Source organism: Lissotriton vulgaris, chromosome 5 (genome assembly GCF_964263255.1).
Source record: "Lissotriton vulgaris chromosome 5, aLisVul1.2, whole genome shotgun sequence".
In the NCBI taxonomy this organism is placed as follows: Eukaryota; Metazoa; Chordata; class Amphibia; order Caudata; family Salamandridae; genus Lissotriton; species Lissotriton vulgaris.
Window position 1 is genome coordinate 1,940,126,880 of NC_141693.1, and position 16,492 is coordinate 1,940,143,371.

At 40.8% G+C, this 16,492-nt stretch overlaps 1 protein-coding gene across 1 annotated transcript in view; it reads right to left on the reverse strand.

Moving 5' to 3' along the window:
- Positions 1-10,144: 10,144 nt before the first annotated feature.
- The window catches only part of LOC147717812 (uncharacterized), a 363,057-nt gene continuing 356,709 nt past the window's right edge, over positions 10,145-16,492 (reverse strand). Inside the window, exons 20-21 of the mRNA XM_086924599.1 lie at positions 13,062-13,175; positions 10,145-10,593 (exon numbers count right to left, since the gene is read on the reverse strand). Coding sequence (XP_086780725.1) covers positions 10,547-10,593; positions 13,062-13,175 — 161 coding nt within the window. The 3' untranslated portion in view covers positions 10,145-10,546. The remainder of the gene's footprint in view (positions 10,594-13,061; positions 13,176-16,492) is intronic.

A 16,492-nucleotide genomic window follows, 5' to 3' on the forward strand; every position in this document is an offset into this window, starting at 1 on the left:
GGATTAGCATGTTGGTGAATTAATAGATTGGGATGTAAGAGAAGAAGAAAAGAAATTGAAAGCCAAGGTGTTGTATGACAAGCGGAATGCAAAAAAACAACAGTTGATGGACAGAATGCAGAACAATGTCATACATTCACACCAGTACAGAGATCTGGGCCTAAATCCATCGTTTTTTTGCACTCCACACCACCCCAGTTCAGACAAGGCCATATGCAAATCAGCCTTGACCCTGTGCCTCATGGGAACAGTCCAGCCCGAACTGCCAAGCCATGTCTTTCCTGGACGGGAATCAAGCATCCTAGGACCGGTTTCTGGCTATCAGCCGTCTTCAGCCAGGATAGCTTGACTCCAGTGATGTGGAGAGCATGGGACTCACGTCTGAGCATACCCATCCCACTCGGGGTGACAAATGCAAAAACAAAAGTTGGTGGACAGAATGCAGAACAATGTCATACATTCACCCCAGTACAGAGATCTGGGCCTAAATCCATCGTTTTTTTGCACTCCACACCACCCCAGTTCAGACATGGCCATATGCAAATCAGCCTTTACCCTGTGCCTCATGGGAACAGTCCAGCCCGAACTGCCAAGCAATGTCTTTCCTGGACCGGAATCAAGCATGCTAGGACCGGTTTCTGGCTATCAGCCGTCTTCAGCCAGGAATGTATGACATTGTTCTGCATTCTGTCCATCAATTGTTGTTTTTGCATTTGTCACCCCGAGTGGGATGGGTTTGCTCAGACGTGAGTCCCATGCTCTCCACACCACTGGAGTCAAGCTATCCTGGCTGAAGATGGCTGATAGCCAGAAACCGGTCCTAGGATGCTTGATTCCGGTCCAGGAAAGACATGGATTGGCAGTTCGGGCTGGACTGTTCCCATGAGGCACAGGGTCAAGGCTGATTTGCATATGGCCATGTCTGAACTGGGGCGGTGTGGAGTGCAAAAAAACGATGGATTTAGGCCCAGATCTCTGTACTGGGGTGAATGTATGAGATTGTTCTGCATTCTGTCTATCAATTGCTGTTTTTGCGTATGACAAGAGGAAGGCTGTTAAAGAAACAAGCGTGCAAGAGGCTGATTGGATAAAAATTAAATATCCAAGGAAAAGTTGGAAAAGTTCCAAATACAGGAAGCCTTGTAGAGTGAGAAAGCTGCTTAGGAATACGGTGAAAACTGATGTCAATAAAATTTGGAATCTCAATAGCATATCCAACTGCAGCTCCGCGTTGAGAGCAGGTGTTACCTTTTTAGAGAAGATGTTGGCAGAGGAATCTAAATGCCGACCCCAACGTGCAGGGAAAAGACCTGTTCGGTTTTATCATTATGTTTAGTTTGTCTATTGTTTATAGATACATCATCAGTTTTACATTCTTATATTCATGTATTTTTTTAATAATTTATTTTCTTTAGTTGTTTAAGTGGGTAGGAGGGTCATAAGTTTGATGTTAATTCACTGAAAATGGGGAGGTGATGCAGTATCCTAGGTTATAGAACCACTTGCATGTCAGGTTCTGTAACCTAGCAGTGATGCTTAAGTGCAACAGAGCTGGAGGGTCTTCAGAGGAGAAACGGAAGGCTTGGTTGAAAGCGGTTGTGATGGATCTGTGCTCCGTTTGTGGATGGGGTCTCTATTACGTGTTAACTTCAAATAAAAATCTGGAAAAGACTTTGACTGGGCAAATTCCCTTTTCACAGATGCTAAACATAATAATAATTGCTTCATAATTTTTCTATGATGGTGTATTTATACATCATGAACTACGAATATTTATGTATGGTGCTGCATTATTTTCAGACAACTAAAAAACGAGTGTATTGAGCATGTGTTAAGCATAGCTATTTGGGGTTGCTTAAAGATGCTTAAAAACCTAGCCGAGCAGCCAGCATACTTTCAGAAATCCATGTGCCTGGAATGTTTCTGATGTTTGCTGGGAGTGAGCTCCATGACTTTCCCTCATATACAGCAGGCCAGGTTCCACCGGGGTAGGGGTAAATATACAAGATACCAATCTACAGTGGTGTTCTCTGCACCATGAGCAATTCATCCAAGCTACCATTTAGCTTGGATGAACAACAGTTTTTAGCCATGAATGGCCCAGTAGAAAATGCAGAGTGCTGTGAAGGTAGAGCTCTTAGCAGGGGAGACGTACTCCAGGATACACAACTACTGCATGTTCTACAACTGACCTAACATAAGTGAAATTTGACTCTATTGGCTGGGAATATCCTAATCGAGGAAGATGGGTATTTGCATTGTGGAGGAGGCAGTTCCAGTGGCTTGCCTCTCATGAGGGTTCAGAGTGGTTAAATTATACAATCACACAGAAATGTTTTAGCTTCCTTTGATGTCAGTGATGTAAACTATAGTTCATTGGACCCGGTAGTTGTGGCACCATAATCTATCCCTCACAGAAGAGACACAAACAGAAGTTAGGATACACACAAAATATATAGCACATCTCCATCATCATCAGCAGAACAAGTCAGTCAAAAGATTACTTTATTTGGTATTTCATAACCATAAAGCATACGTATCCAAAAACAGTTTAAAATAGCAAACACATTAAAAATTCCTTTAGTTAAAAGTGTCTTTTCTCGTTTTTCCGTTTACAAATTAACCCAGTCATTATCGGAGGTCTAGTTCTGTTTTTTGAAGCTGGATCTCTACAGAATTCATAAACTTTACCCCGCGGAATATCAAAATGTTTGAACCTGCTCCCATCCAGCTGGTCACGGCTTGCCTGCAGGTACGGATCTGTAGCATATTAAAAATTGGTTTCAGTAAAATTTTCCTTTCTTCTTAAAAAGACTCACACGTGCACAGGAGGTGGCACAAGGTCTCACTGTGATAATCACATGATCTGCATCTTCGTTCCTGGTGAGTGACCTTCCATGACGGAATCAAGTCTTTTGAGAAATGGTTGCCCATTCTGAAAGCCATGAATTTTGTTTTTAATGATAGCCGGAAGTGCGCGGTAAGATAAGGTTGAGGTTTTAGTCGTTTATATGAATTTAGAATGGTCCATACGTGTCGACGTTTGGCCAAAGTCTTTTTATCTTCAACCAGAGATAGGGCTTTTGCATTTAGAGTGCAAATTTTTTTTAAAGGCGTTGTTTCCGGTGGGTTGTTCCAGATCTCTACTATTTTTAGGGTATCTAGTGATGCTCTCAGGTCATGGCCCCATGAGTTGGGTTCCTGTTGGTCATATTGTTTTTTAATTTCTTGCCAACATAAGTTGTTTAAGGATCCTATTTCCGATAATCTCAATTTCCAGCACCATTTTACCAGAGTTGCTTTCCTTTGGTAGATTTGATTTTGTAGACCAAATTCTAGCCTTATTTGGGCAGGGGCTGCTCCTTTGTATATGTGAAAGACAGATTTGTAGATTCTTGTCTGGAGTGTGTTTAGAATTGCAGCTTCTTTCCCATGCCATATTTCCAGTCCATATGAGAGAGATGGTAAGACTTGGGCTGTCATTACTTTTAACAGGTGGTCATATGACGGACATTGCAATTTCTTTTGCAGAACCTTGTAGGCAAAACTCAGAGCTTGTGCCTTTGCAGCAATTGTTCTTTTATGATCTGTGAGGGACATGTTTTTACTTATTGTAACCCCCAGATATTTATAAGCAGTTGTTTCCTCAATGTGTTTTCCTTTTGTTTGCCAAATGAAGGATTTTCCGCTGGTGCCCGTCAATCTCACCACCTGTTTTTTTTATGTTTATTTCCAAACCTTCTCTCTCAAAATAGTCTGTTAGTTCCGATATTACTCTTTGTAGGCCTATTGGGGTTTGGCTTAAAACTACAATGTCATCCGCATATTGGAGGCACTGGATGCTTTCATTGGCCAGTTTGGGCGGGTGTCCATTTACATTCTTGAGTTGATCTTTCAAATCGGCCAGGTATATATTAAAGAGGCTTGGGGAGAGCACGCAGCCTTGTTTAAGGCCATTAGTTATTTTTTGTTCGGCAGATATTCTTCTTCCATCACCCAATTTTACCTTGGCCCATGTTCTGCTATATAGAGCCATTAGTGTTTCCATTAGTGCCGGTGGGAGGCCCATGAGGTCCAGTTTTTCCCAAAGTCGTTTTCTGGGAACTCGATCCAAGGCGGATTTCAGGTCTATATAGCAGGCTATTAGACTGGTCTTCCTTTTCCTTGCTCCTTCGATTAGTAAAGACAGGGCTAACAGATTGGTTAAGCAGCCCATGCCTTCCCTAAAACCAGTTTGAAAATTGGGTATTATTTTGTGATCCTTTATCCATTGTCGTAGTAGAGACAATATGCAAGATGAAAAAAGCTTTGCCTCCACATCGATTAGGGCTATTAGTCTGTAGTTGCCAGGATCCATTCTGCATCCACTTTTAAGGAGAGGGTGAAAGATGTTTCCTTGCCATGATTCTGGAATCTTTTTTTCCTTATGAATGTGGTTAAACAAAGGAGTCAGGTAAGTTGCCCAAAAGTCAATGTCATATCTGAATAAGGCATTAGGCATTCCATTTGGGCCAGCTGCTCCCTCCGCTTTTAGTTTCCTTATTAAGCCGGTTAGCTGTTTGGTGGTTGTCAAGGGCGTTTGTTCCTCTAGAGCAGTGCTTTCGAGCTGGTTCTTTTTCCACTGTCCGAGGGTTTTTCCTTTTTGTACTTGGCCTTTTTTTAGGTAAGTCGATCTTACTGAGTTAAATGGGAGACTCTGGATGTTATACAAATTGTCAATATATGCAGCCCATGTTTCTTCACTTATTCCTATGTTATGTTGATCGCCTGCTCCTTTCGATAATTTGTTTATAGTTTTCCAAAATTCTCCGCTGTTTGGAAGTTTGCTTGTTCTTAACAGTTCTATCCAGATTTCCTCTGTGTAAGATGTTTTTGCTTTTCTGCAATCTTCTTTGTATTCTTTTCTCATTTTTTGTATTTCGCTGTGATCTACTTCTTTTCCTGATCTTTTTTCTGCGGCCATTTTCCTTAATTTTTTCGAAATTTCTCTTTTCTTATCTCTTAGGTTGAAATTGTACCACGGATCTTTATTTACTTTGTATCCATAGATTGCCGGAGTTTTTACAGCGAATTTTCCTAGTACAAATTTATGTAAATTCTCCCAATTTGTTATGGGTGATTGGTTAATTAAGGTATTCGTAGAATTTACGTGTTCCAGCACCGAATCCATAATTTCCTTTTTTATAAAGCCTTTGCTTTTGATTTTCTTCAGTTTGTATATCTCCGGGATCGCGGTGAGAAATTCTAATTGAGTTTTCTCTTCGATGTTTTTCTTTATTATTATCTCTTGTGGTAAATGGTCGCTCTCTGGTCGAATTTGGATTCCAAAATAATCTATGTACTTTTTTAGTTCATTACTTATTAAAGTGAAGTCGATTATAGAGTTCCTTTTGCCACTCGTAAAGGTGGTTTTGGCAGGTATGTCTCCTTCTGTGTTTCCGTTGAGGATTGTTAAACCTAGGGATTCCAGTTCACCCCAAATATTATGTAATTTATCCTTAGTCGTATTGGTTTTTATTAGGTTACTGTTGAAATCGCCGGAAAGAAATATTTCGTGTAATTGATAAGTTTTGCGTAGGGATTTTATCAAATTTACTAAAGTTAATGCTTTATTCTTTTTTGTTGTCTTATCTGGGTGGATATATATGTTTATAATTATTAAATTCCAACCTGGACTTTTTTTGCTTGTTTTTGACTCTATTTTGATCAGTTGTAACCAATTTTCCCCTACATCAAGCAGTTTGGTTTTCCAGTCCAGGCTGTTCGTAATAAAAATAGACAGGCCACCCCTTGGGTGTCCAAACTTTGCCAGACTTTCCGCCAGTATGTGATGTTCCTCGTATCCCATAATTTGCTTTGGGGTTAGATTACATGTTTCCTGAAGTAGGATTATTTCGAAATTGCTCAGGTAGTCTATTGTCTCTTGATCTTGGGACATTTCTTTAAAACCGTGTACATTCCATGAGCAAATCTTTATTTTTATTACTGGTTTTGATATTAATTTGATATTATGTCTTTGATTTTTTGGTGCCAGTTTCACTACATCAGGATCGATGCGAATTTAGTGCCTGTGCTACCCAAGACCAGTCTTTGTGTTCCTTCTGACGTTGGTGATCCTGCTTTGATTTGGTACTGCACAGGTCTTGTTCGGGGACTGTTTTATTTCTTGATCCCATTAGGATTGATTGCGTTTTTTCCTTTGTATTGTTAGATTGAGGAATTGTATTACTTAACAGTGGGAATGGATATTTTATTGGGGTATGACGCTCTAGAGTTATTCCCCATTCTAAAATGTGAGCCCTGGTTGAAAAGATGAGATCTGCTATTTCCTTGGATCCCCAGATGGTTCTACTTACATCCATGTTTGTTTCTTTGTTTCCTTGGATGAATTCTAGGGTTTTTAGGTCGCTTGTTGTTATACCCCTTAATTTTGGTATCACTTCAAATAATCGCAGGATGTTTCCTCTGTTAAGTGTGTCTGTGTTTCCTTTTGTTTGATATTCCGGTTTAAACAATAATGTACATTCTGTTTCCATAATAACCGATTCAGGATGTCGGGTTTGGTAGACTCTCCTTTTTCCCTCACTTGGGACAAAATGAATGTGAGATATGTTATCATTCTGGCAGACCATAGTTGTTGGGACCGGTCGGATGTAATCTACCATCGATGCCTCTTTTGTAGGATGCATATCTTCTCGACTTATTTGTAAGTTGTTTACTTTTTGCCCCATATTATCGGTAGACTCATTTTCGGCACTGTCTCTGCAGGTTCTTACTTTATTTCCTACAGTGATGGTTAGATAAATATTCGATTCCCTCACTTGGTCTGCCTCTGTTTTTTGACTTTGCTCCTGTTCCGTTTTTTTCTGGTTGAAAGAGGATTTCCGCGATTGTGACAGATTGATCCTTTTTGGGCCAGGGTTACACATTCCCTTTCTTGCATGTTATCCTGTTTTTCTTTTTGTTCTGAAGCTTCTCCACGGTTTGGTTTTGGTGTTTCGTTTTTGCTATTGGTTTTCTTTAGAGTTGACTTTTCCTCATTTGTTGGTTTCCCTACTGTATTTGATGGTATTTTGGTTAGGTTTGAAAGTCTTGATTGTTCTTCTATTTCCTCTCTATTTTTTTCTTTTTTTCCCTCCTCTATGATGGAGGCGTCTGTGATCTGATTGATTGGGGCAACTTTTGTCTTTTGTTCAAAAATAGCAAAGAGTTTGTCTACCTGCTTGCTTTTAATGGCTTTTTTTCTCGCCTTCCTTGCCCGTTTCCGTTGTCTTTTGGTTAGGGGTTCTGACATGCCCGACGAACTCATGGTTTTGTTTTCTTCCAGGCCTCTCGTTGGTGGTTCATTTTTGTCGGTGTCATTAGAAGTTTTTTCTTCTATGATATTAATAGATCTCTTTTGGTTTAAGGGTTTATTGACCTCTGTGGCCTCTGTATTGAGGTTGTCACTTTTATTGGATTTCCCACATGTTGCCTCTAATATGTCTTTCAAAATGTCTGGGAGGGTTGCTAATTTATCTATTATTTCTTTGCAGACACAATTTTGATCTGTTAGTTTCGTTTTCCATTGTTTTTCCTCCTCCATTTCTTTTATGAGGTATAGAGCGATTTTTTCCAGTTTCAAATTTATCCCTGATATGTGGGTTGCAATTAAGTTCATTAAGTCTACCTGCACATCCAGTTTGTTAGATTGAAAGTTCAGTGCGCTAGTTGCTTGTTGTAGACTTTTTAGGAGCACCTCCCCCCATAGTGTAGATTTTCCTTCGGTTTGTTCTGGCCGTATTCCTGTTGTCCTGTTTAAACTTTCTGACGAAGAAATAGTTATGGGGAGTGCGTCTTTTGTTGATCTTTTACCTATGTCAGAGACCTGGCTTTTATTTCCTGGCTGTTTAATTGGACTTGATGTGAGAATTATTGGGGATGATATTGGCTTCATTTTCTTTCCAGTTACTTTCCTTGTATCCATGTTTTCCTGAAATTCTAGTTTACTTACATTTTCAAGACTCGGGTGCGTTAAATCGACTTCCTTGTTGATGTTTTCTTCGAGCATTCTCCGCAGTTCTGTTTCTTCGAAGATCGAGAATGATTTTGACCACTCTATTTTTTGTGCACTTTTCTGTAGATTTGCTTGTGATCCCAGATTACTCTGCGTAATGTGTACTGGATTGTTTTCATCAACCTCATCTAGTGTGATGTTAGGTATTGACTTTGATTCATTGCATGGTGCGTGAACTTGCGCCGATGTTTTTATCAGCCAATTTTTTTATGACGATTTCTCTTTGAGATTAGGGCTCGTGCATATTTCAGGATCATTACTCATCTTACGTTTTTTGCGTGTTATAATCAGACCAGTTGTTTTATTTTGGATTTTTTTAGATTTTGCCCCGATGCTGTTGTTTGGTGTTTTTCCCCCTTGTTCTTTTAAAAACTGGAAATTGTATGTCACTTTATCCTCTCCAAATCTGAAGGGTTCCACTGAGGGGGTATGTGCCTGGTCAAGATGTTCGTTCCCGGATTGCTCTTTTGGATTGTTTTTGTTCTCCTGTTCCTTTTTTCCTTTTACAGCCAGCCTTCTTTTTGCTTTCTGTATTCGGGGTTGTCGGATTTTTCCTGACCGCATCTTCGGAGCTTCAAATACCGGAAAGGGGCTTCCTTCCTACTCCTGTCCCGCGTTATCTTTCCGAAGGCTTCCCTGGCCCGTCTGCCACTTAATCGACAGCTGCCGTCTGGGGAGAACACTTTTAGAAATATGATCCGGGATTGGGTTGGATGGAGGGTTCTGTAGGTTGCTTTGTTTGTGTGAACGATGAGAGTAGGATTCGGAGTTATAAAACCTGGACTCAGGAAGGATAGTTCAGTTCTCTCAGTATTATCGTACTGTGACTTTTGCTATCCGTAAAAAAGGCGATTCTCATTTGCTTTTACACTGTTCGAAACTGGGCCGACTGGGTTAGTGCAGACTAAAGCCAGGTGAATGCCGGTAATTTCTGCTGCCCCAAATGCCCCCAAATACTGCCCAGAGGTGTTCCGGCTGGTCCTTTGCTGCTCTCAAAGTCACTCCTTATGGTCTCGTCCGCCTCATGTGCCTTATATGCCTCTCATTAAAGTCTTTGTTAAGGTTTTGCAATTTTACAACCCTGCGTGGCCCCTCCAGCCCCAACTCCTTCTGCCACTTCCTGCTCCTCTCCGTGGCCAGGGTCTTGGGGAACCTTGGGGATTTTTTTAGACTTTTGCTTCACTTTTGCCTCTCTTTGCTGACGTAGCTTTACTCCTCCGCACTCGCTCTGCCAAAAAAGTCCTCTTTTCTGGCTCAGGGGTTCAGGGTCACGGGGGGTTTCAAATGTTTCGAGCACACAGGAGGCTACCTGATGCCCAAACTCCCTCTGCACACCCTCTTGATTTGTTTGACAGGAGAACAAATACAAATTCGGTAATGGAACATCATCTTTCACAGAACATATCCAAGGACAAGATACAACACATAGACATCCAAAAATCTTATTCAGCACATCACTGTTCTTAACATGCACACTCAAGCACAAGCTACAACATATCTCCATCCTTAGATGAGCACACTGAAAAGACAGAACATGTTGTTCCTTAACAGAACAAGCATTAACGTAAGATGAAGGCATCGCTTATCATTAAAATAAAACACATAAGCACAAGGTAGAAGACATGGTAGTCTGTAAGAGAATCCCAACAAACTAAACATTTTTTCAGCAGAAGACACAACAGCACAAGATACGGAACAGACCTGATCTATAAGCAAACATATCTATTCAATACAAGATTCTGAGAGACTGAGGAAGCGAGGAAATAAAAAAGAATATAGTGGTTGAAAGAAGAGAAATAGCGAGAAAGGGAGAGAGAAATATGTACCTGTCTACCCCAAAGACCCTAGTTGTAAGCCGCTGCAACAGTGCATATGCCAGACACCACATGACTAAATAGTCCCCAACATAGATCCAACACATCTGTTTATATCTTTCTTGTGTGTCTTCAACCCACAAATCCATTAACAAATACACACCAACCCATCCAGATATCCCAACCAGCATGGAGCAATTCGGATTTCCACCTAATATCCCTCTAACATATTACTCTCAGCTGTAGCAAAGTCTAGAAATGACGAAAAAACATGTCAGGATTTTAGATCTTTATTCATACACATCTCTACAGGCATACTGTCTGAGAAACCCGAAGACTCAGGTGTCCCAAGTACGAGAGTTGGGCATTATGGAAAGCAAAGATAGTTCATTGAAGAGCTTCTGAGGATCCTTCATAAACTTCCATCGGACCAGGGCAGCCAGGTGCAGGCCCCGCCTACCTAAGTGTGAGATTTCATCTGGTTGAAAAGTGCTTTCAATCTTGTTTACTTTCCATGGAATTCACGAAGCTCAGGTATAGGTCCCAGACCAGTGTGGTGGGACAAGGAATCAACTCTTCTCTTTTTCAACAAGGAAGTAATTATCAAAATCACTAGTTATCGATATACTATGGAAAGGGTAGCTCGGCTTCCATACACTGTGAGGTTGATGACCCATTAGTGGTGATGGTGTTCATCAGAATGTCCTTTGTGGTGAGTTTCTCCTAGAGAAGAGATCATAGAGGATAAACATGTTAACATCTTCCTTCCCTTTACCTATAATACATACTGTAGTGCTTCACACCAGAGAAGTAGTTTCAGAGCACCAGAAAGTAGGAATTACTCTTCAAGCCATTAGAATACAATCATTTGTTCTTACAGAAAGAAATTTGACATGTGGACATGACTGAGGTGATAGCTGATGGGTCCTTAGAAGGAAGACTGACTACGAGGGGTTGTGAGCTAGTTCTTGTTATGGGGACTAAGCTATGTAGTACTGAGGAACGAAATATGGAAAAGGCAGAAGCTGTGACAATAATATGGGATAGTTAGTAAATTGGCTTACATAAACTAGATTGCAGAGCAACTATTATGAAAATTATTTTTTTCTACCTGATATTTTCATGTTGCCAATAATTAAACGAAAGGAACTCAGCCAAGCCTAGTCGACCACACTAACATTTGATCAGGATTATTTTAGAAAGGTAAAGGTTATATGAGGGCATGTGGGGTCATTGGAGTGACATCATCATTTCATTGTCAGATTACAGGGGGGGGGGATGTAACAAACAACCATATAACATCAGTGGAAGAACTGTTGCTCTAATTATTTGCATTATTAAACCTCACAAAAACCATACGAAATGTACACATTTTGCTCATTTCTCTTTTTTAAATATAAATCTTACAATCTCATTATATATTTTTCGCTGAGACAGGTGAGAATTATGCCTACGCTAATACAATATTACCAAATCTGTACATTGGTGTGACACACTGGAATGACCAAATAAGAGAAGTGACACTACTAGCTTAAATAAAAAGAGGCACAGCTCTAATGCTGCTCAAAGTACTGGTGTTAGATTATTTCTTTAGGATTATTTGCAAAATAAAGATATAAATTTACGTATGGATGTTATTTAATTAGGATATATATTGCCTTGTATTTTAATTCGAGGTTTGAAGTCTTTTTTGTGAAAAGAAAGAAAATAAGGTAGAAGGATAAGATGGATTTCTAATTTAAGGGCATTATCCAAGGCAAGGTGGAGTTTAAAACCTTCTGCTATGTGGATTAGGTTACTCTATCTCCTGTCCGGAAAAAAGATGAGAAAACATTTATGCTTTGTTGAATTTGTTTATCACTTTTTGAGACAGTTCAAGTCATTTACTGTGGAAGTACATATCTTTTCCCAGTATCACCTCCGTTTAAAAAGCATTCTGTAATATATAGGCTAAATAGGCAAGGCATGCATTTAAGTCAATTGGGCATTAAAATTACCCAGGATATTAAAACGTTTACCAGCTATCTCTCAATGATGGTATTAAATTATGGAACACTCAGAACGCCTCACTTGGGTGAAGGTTAGTTCTTTTCGGATGAGTATTTATCCTGAAATATTATATATTGTGAATCATTTCCCTTTCCCAATGTACAAAAAGAAGTTTAAGCTTTTAATGGAGAGTGTGAAAATCCAACTTCAAGAAATACACAGAATTCTACTCTACAAGGATATACCAGATATACTATATGTACCAGATTTGGGTATGCATCAACATAACAACATAATACTGTATCTGTAGTTGTATTTAAATAATAATAATAACAATAGTTTTGCACAATTGAGACATACTTGTTTAACCCCTTCGTTCTATAGTTAATGTTGGGTTATTTCTCTAGGTGTGAGGGACATGTACTACAAGCTGAGAAACTTAAGACAAATTCTCACACTGTGGAAGGTATGATGCATTCGACTGGTGATAATGTTTACCTGTTTTAACAGGCTTATTTGTAGAGCCAAACCATTTTGGATTGAGCATGTTTTGATAATTAAAAGCAGAATGTTAAAATTTCTAAGGTCAATGCACAAATCGAAAAACAGAAATGCGAATCTTATTTGAGATGTTATGTTTGCAGCCAGCACATCAGGAGTGCTTTGTATCCTGATCGTCGCATTATCAAAGTATCTAAAAGACTATTTCATTAAGAGATTCTTCTTTGGACCAGATAGATGTGAAAGTGAACTGTTGCTACTAGAAAGGATGAGGGGACAATTATTTGTAACTTCATCTTTTCTCGAAAGGCAGCTCTATTGCGAAAAATCATCTAACAATGTGCACTGACTACAACTAAAAATGCCTGCTAATCATTTCTGAAACTGAAGTGTGCTGAGATTATGACTAGAAAACGTAAGTCCTGTATCATTCAGGAGTGGCAGTTTTGACTGAAGTGAGAAGTTAGAGGAAGCGTCGGGGACGTCAAAGGGCAGTACTGGCTGGTGAGTCTGCACTGCTCCCTTAACTTGTCCATATGTTCAGTTGCTCTGCAAGCCTCAGGGTGGAAAGATGGTGGACCCTCAAGGATATCACAGAACACACATTTAACTTTGTTGATCATTTATCTTCTGCAACACTACATCCCTCTGTGTTCATATCAATAAAAGGGAACACAATAAGGTAATAACAACTTTCTTACCCTCCTCCTCGTGTAGTGTGGCACTCTTATAAACAAGGACATTGGAGAGATGCAAACAATGGGCCTTGTCTTTGAATGTCTTTATCTCAGAGTCTGCCAATTTACCAGACCTTGCTGTAAAGAAAAGTAAAAAGGAGAATTAAATATCAGTGTGAAATAGAAGAACACAATACATTCTTGAAAACTGCTTTATTGTACAGTGGTGCTGCTTTGTGAAAGCTGGAGATATTCCATTCAGGGATCACTGATCAGAAATCCAAGGGGTGCCAAAAAGATCCTAATGATCGCCTTGTAATGTAGGCTTCTGTTAAGAAGGGAAAGTCCAGTAGAGAAACTCTATTGCTGCAGCCATCCCCTTTGCAATAGGAGCACTAAGAACATCAAACTGCTGTGAACTACTTCTAAGTCTCCTGTCCGAACGAATTTGTGATCTGCAGACTAATTTTTGTTGTTTTTATAATAAACTCTTCTAGACTTTCAATAGTCACCTGAGCAGATCTTCTTTGAAACTATCAACCTCAAATCTCTATTTTTCTAGCACGAGTTTAAGCATGAGAGGAGCCCAATGTGATCCATACTGAACTGGAATTGTGGCAAAGCCTTTTGACATTTTTCTGTATATATTTTAAGAATACGAGTGGCACGTGCGATCCAGGTCAAGCTCAGTTTTACTGCTTTTGAATGTTCAAATACCAACCATGTTTGGTGTATTTCCATATAGTGACTTTTCATTTAGAAAGTAGTCTTTAGGGAGTTCCAGTCACTGGAGTCTGGACGCAGCATTGTAACTTTTAGCCCGTTGGTGAATCTGCACCAAGGTTTGGAAACTGAATGGTTGAATATTGAAGAATTATTTTCCTACTTGATTGAAAATGGTCAACGAGGGCAGAAATGGTATTCCCTATGAGGAACAGTAATTTAGCAAGAATGTCAAGTGCCCTGGCGCAAGCAAGAAAATGTACCCTATTGACTGCTGTTGGGGGTGGTAAAATATAATATTTATTAGGGTTCAATGGCCAACTCACGGCTCTGTGTCCCGGTACCACTGCACCTGCTGCACCAGTGATAGCCACACTCTTCTTTATAATCTCGGCTTCTCTCTTATATCCGCCTCTGTCTCTGTCCCTGTCCCTTTCTATCCAGCCCCTGCTGTGTCTCTGTTTTAGGAGCAGGAAGTAGCAGGGGCTGCACACATTCCAATTGTAAAATGGTGCTGCTTTGATGTATAGTTCCTGCAAAGCTGCTTTGGTTCTCTTAATGTCACTCCTGCAGAGGGTTTGTATGTGAGGCTGCTTTCCCTCCTGTTTCTGCCTGGGGTGCAATCCTACAGCAAAGCTGCAGCCCCTGACTTTTGTTGTAAATTATGCCAAACTGCCCTCACAAAGCTTGCTGTATACAGCTCCTGCAGAAGCGTTGTTCCTGATGGTGGATGCAGATCCTGCAATGATTCTATTCTCATCTGTGGCTGTTCCTGTGTGTGGCTGTAGCTTCTGTAGTGCTGCTGTTGCTGCTCCAGTCTGTAGCTGCTGCATGTTTGCATCTGTTACTGCGGACGGGCTGTGCCTGTCTGCACCTGTCACGCTTGCAGACATGATGTGCTTTGTCTTTCTACCTTGAGGTGCTCCTTAACTACTACTGCTTCTGTAATCTTTGACTTAAAGTCACTGTGTGTGCAGTCCTCGTGTTGCACACAATATGGAAGATTCTCTTTGAACTTTTTCAAATTTGTCTTTAACATCTGCAGTATACTATCCCTGTATAAAGTAATTCTCCTGGGCAGGGAACACGGAAGCAGGCAAGAGTTGCTTATTGTCAGATTGAGCATGTCTTACTCTAAGCAGAGCGGCAGAGTGCCAAGATGGCGGCTCATTTATTACGTTTCAGAGATTGTTGTTGTTTTGTGGGTTCCATCAACAGTTTAGAACAAGTCTGCTTTCCAGTGAAGTAGTGTGGCTCACTGGTTAGAGGCGGCAGACCCGAGAGCAGAGGACGGCCCGGGACCAGGGTTCGATTCCCGGCGCGGCAGGTTTCTGGACCAGGGTCAGCGGACTCGATAATTCTCTCGCCTCGGTGCCCACTCTGATCAGTGTTCACACTCGGCAACTCTGGGCATTAGCTTGCCTCATCTTCACTAACGGCCCCACCAGACCGCCGGGGATGCCTGGTCTCACCCTGGAGATACCCATTAAGGGACCATCTCTCAGGGAAGCCAGGAAGGGTTTCGCAGCGGTCGAAGCGCCTTGGGACCCTACGGGTAAGTAGTGCGCTATATAAATGCCAATACATTTACATTTACATTTCTGCATGGGCTCCCGTTTGCCTTTCTTTTGTTCACATGCTCATCTTTTCCCACATTGACCTCTCGTTTGTATGTTTTTTTTTGCAGTGCTGTTTGCTTGCTGCCATGTGCACTGTGCCTGGAGCTATGAGGTGGTGACTGAGTGTGGTGTGAGGGCATGATTGGAGGTGTATTATAAGAATGGCACGTAGTCATCAGAAAGTTAGTGGAACACTATGGTCAAATGTGGGCCCAGAGACTGAAGCTGCACTTCACTGATGAGGCCCAAATAGCTGAAACATGTCAGTGGTTGTGGTGTTTTGAAACAGGGTGGGTCTAGCAGTTGTGGTGAAACTGCTTGAGGTGGTCTCCAGATTTGCCTGTGGTTGTTCACCTTCTCCAGCTGGCTGGTTCAACCATTTCCATCCTTCACTTTTTTTTTTTTTTTAATTTTTGAAAACCTTTATTTGAGAAAATGGATGCATACAAATACGGGCCTACAACCCGGGGGCCGGCCACGGAGCAAAACTGGAAAGCACCATCATCAATTAAAGGTCACAGAGTGGTTAGACGATATTATCAAGCGCAGAAAGTCAATACTATCAGCTAACTAGAACCACTCGATACAGGATTAGAGGAGGTTAATTTTATATATTTAAAGAATAAAGGATCGGACGTATAGATCGCAACCTGGAGTACATGGCGGGGAATAATCCAACTGTGTCATTGCAGTACAACAGAAGAGCAGAAATCAGACAGATCCATAGCATGCAAAACATAGGTCCGCTTATAATTCCTCAATGGTAGTGTCCACGCCCAACCACATGTACCCAGAGACGAACTGAACAGCAATTCCGCAGTAGTAAAAACCAGCAAGGAAACAGATAGGCTACAATCACTATACATCCCAACCCCAGAAATAAGAAAACGAGAAAACCAAAGAAAAAAGGAAGTAGGGGGGACTCCACGTCATTGTACCCGCCCCTCAAAGATAGCGGCGAGCAATAATACAAATAGCGAACGTACTTGGGGGCAGAGCAATAAATCAGGGGGAAACAGTGCCACGAGTATCATACGTCGTAAAATATCTATTCCCCCTCTCACAGTAACTCACCTCTAGGGGTTACAAACAGTCGTGGAGACCCAAGGAAAG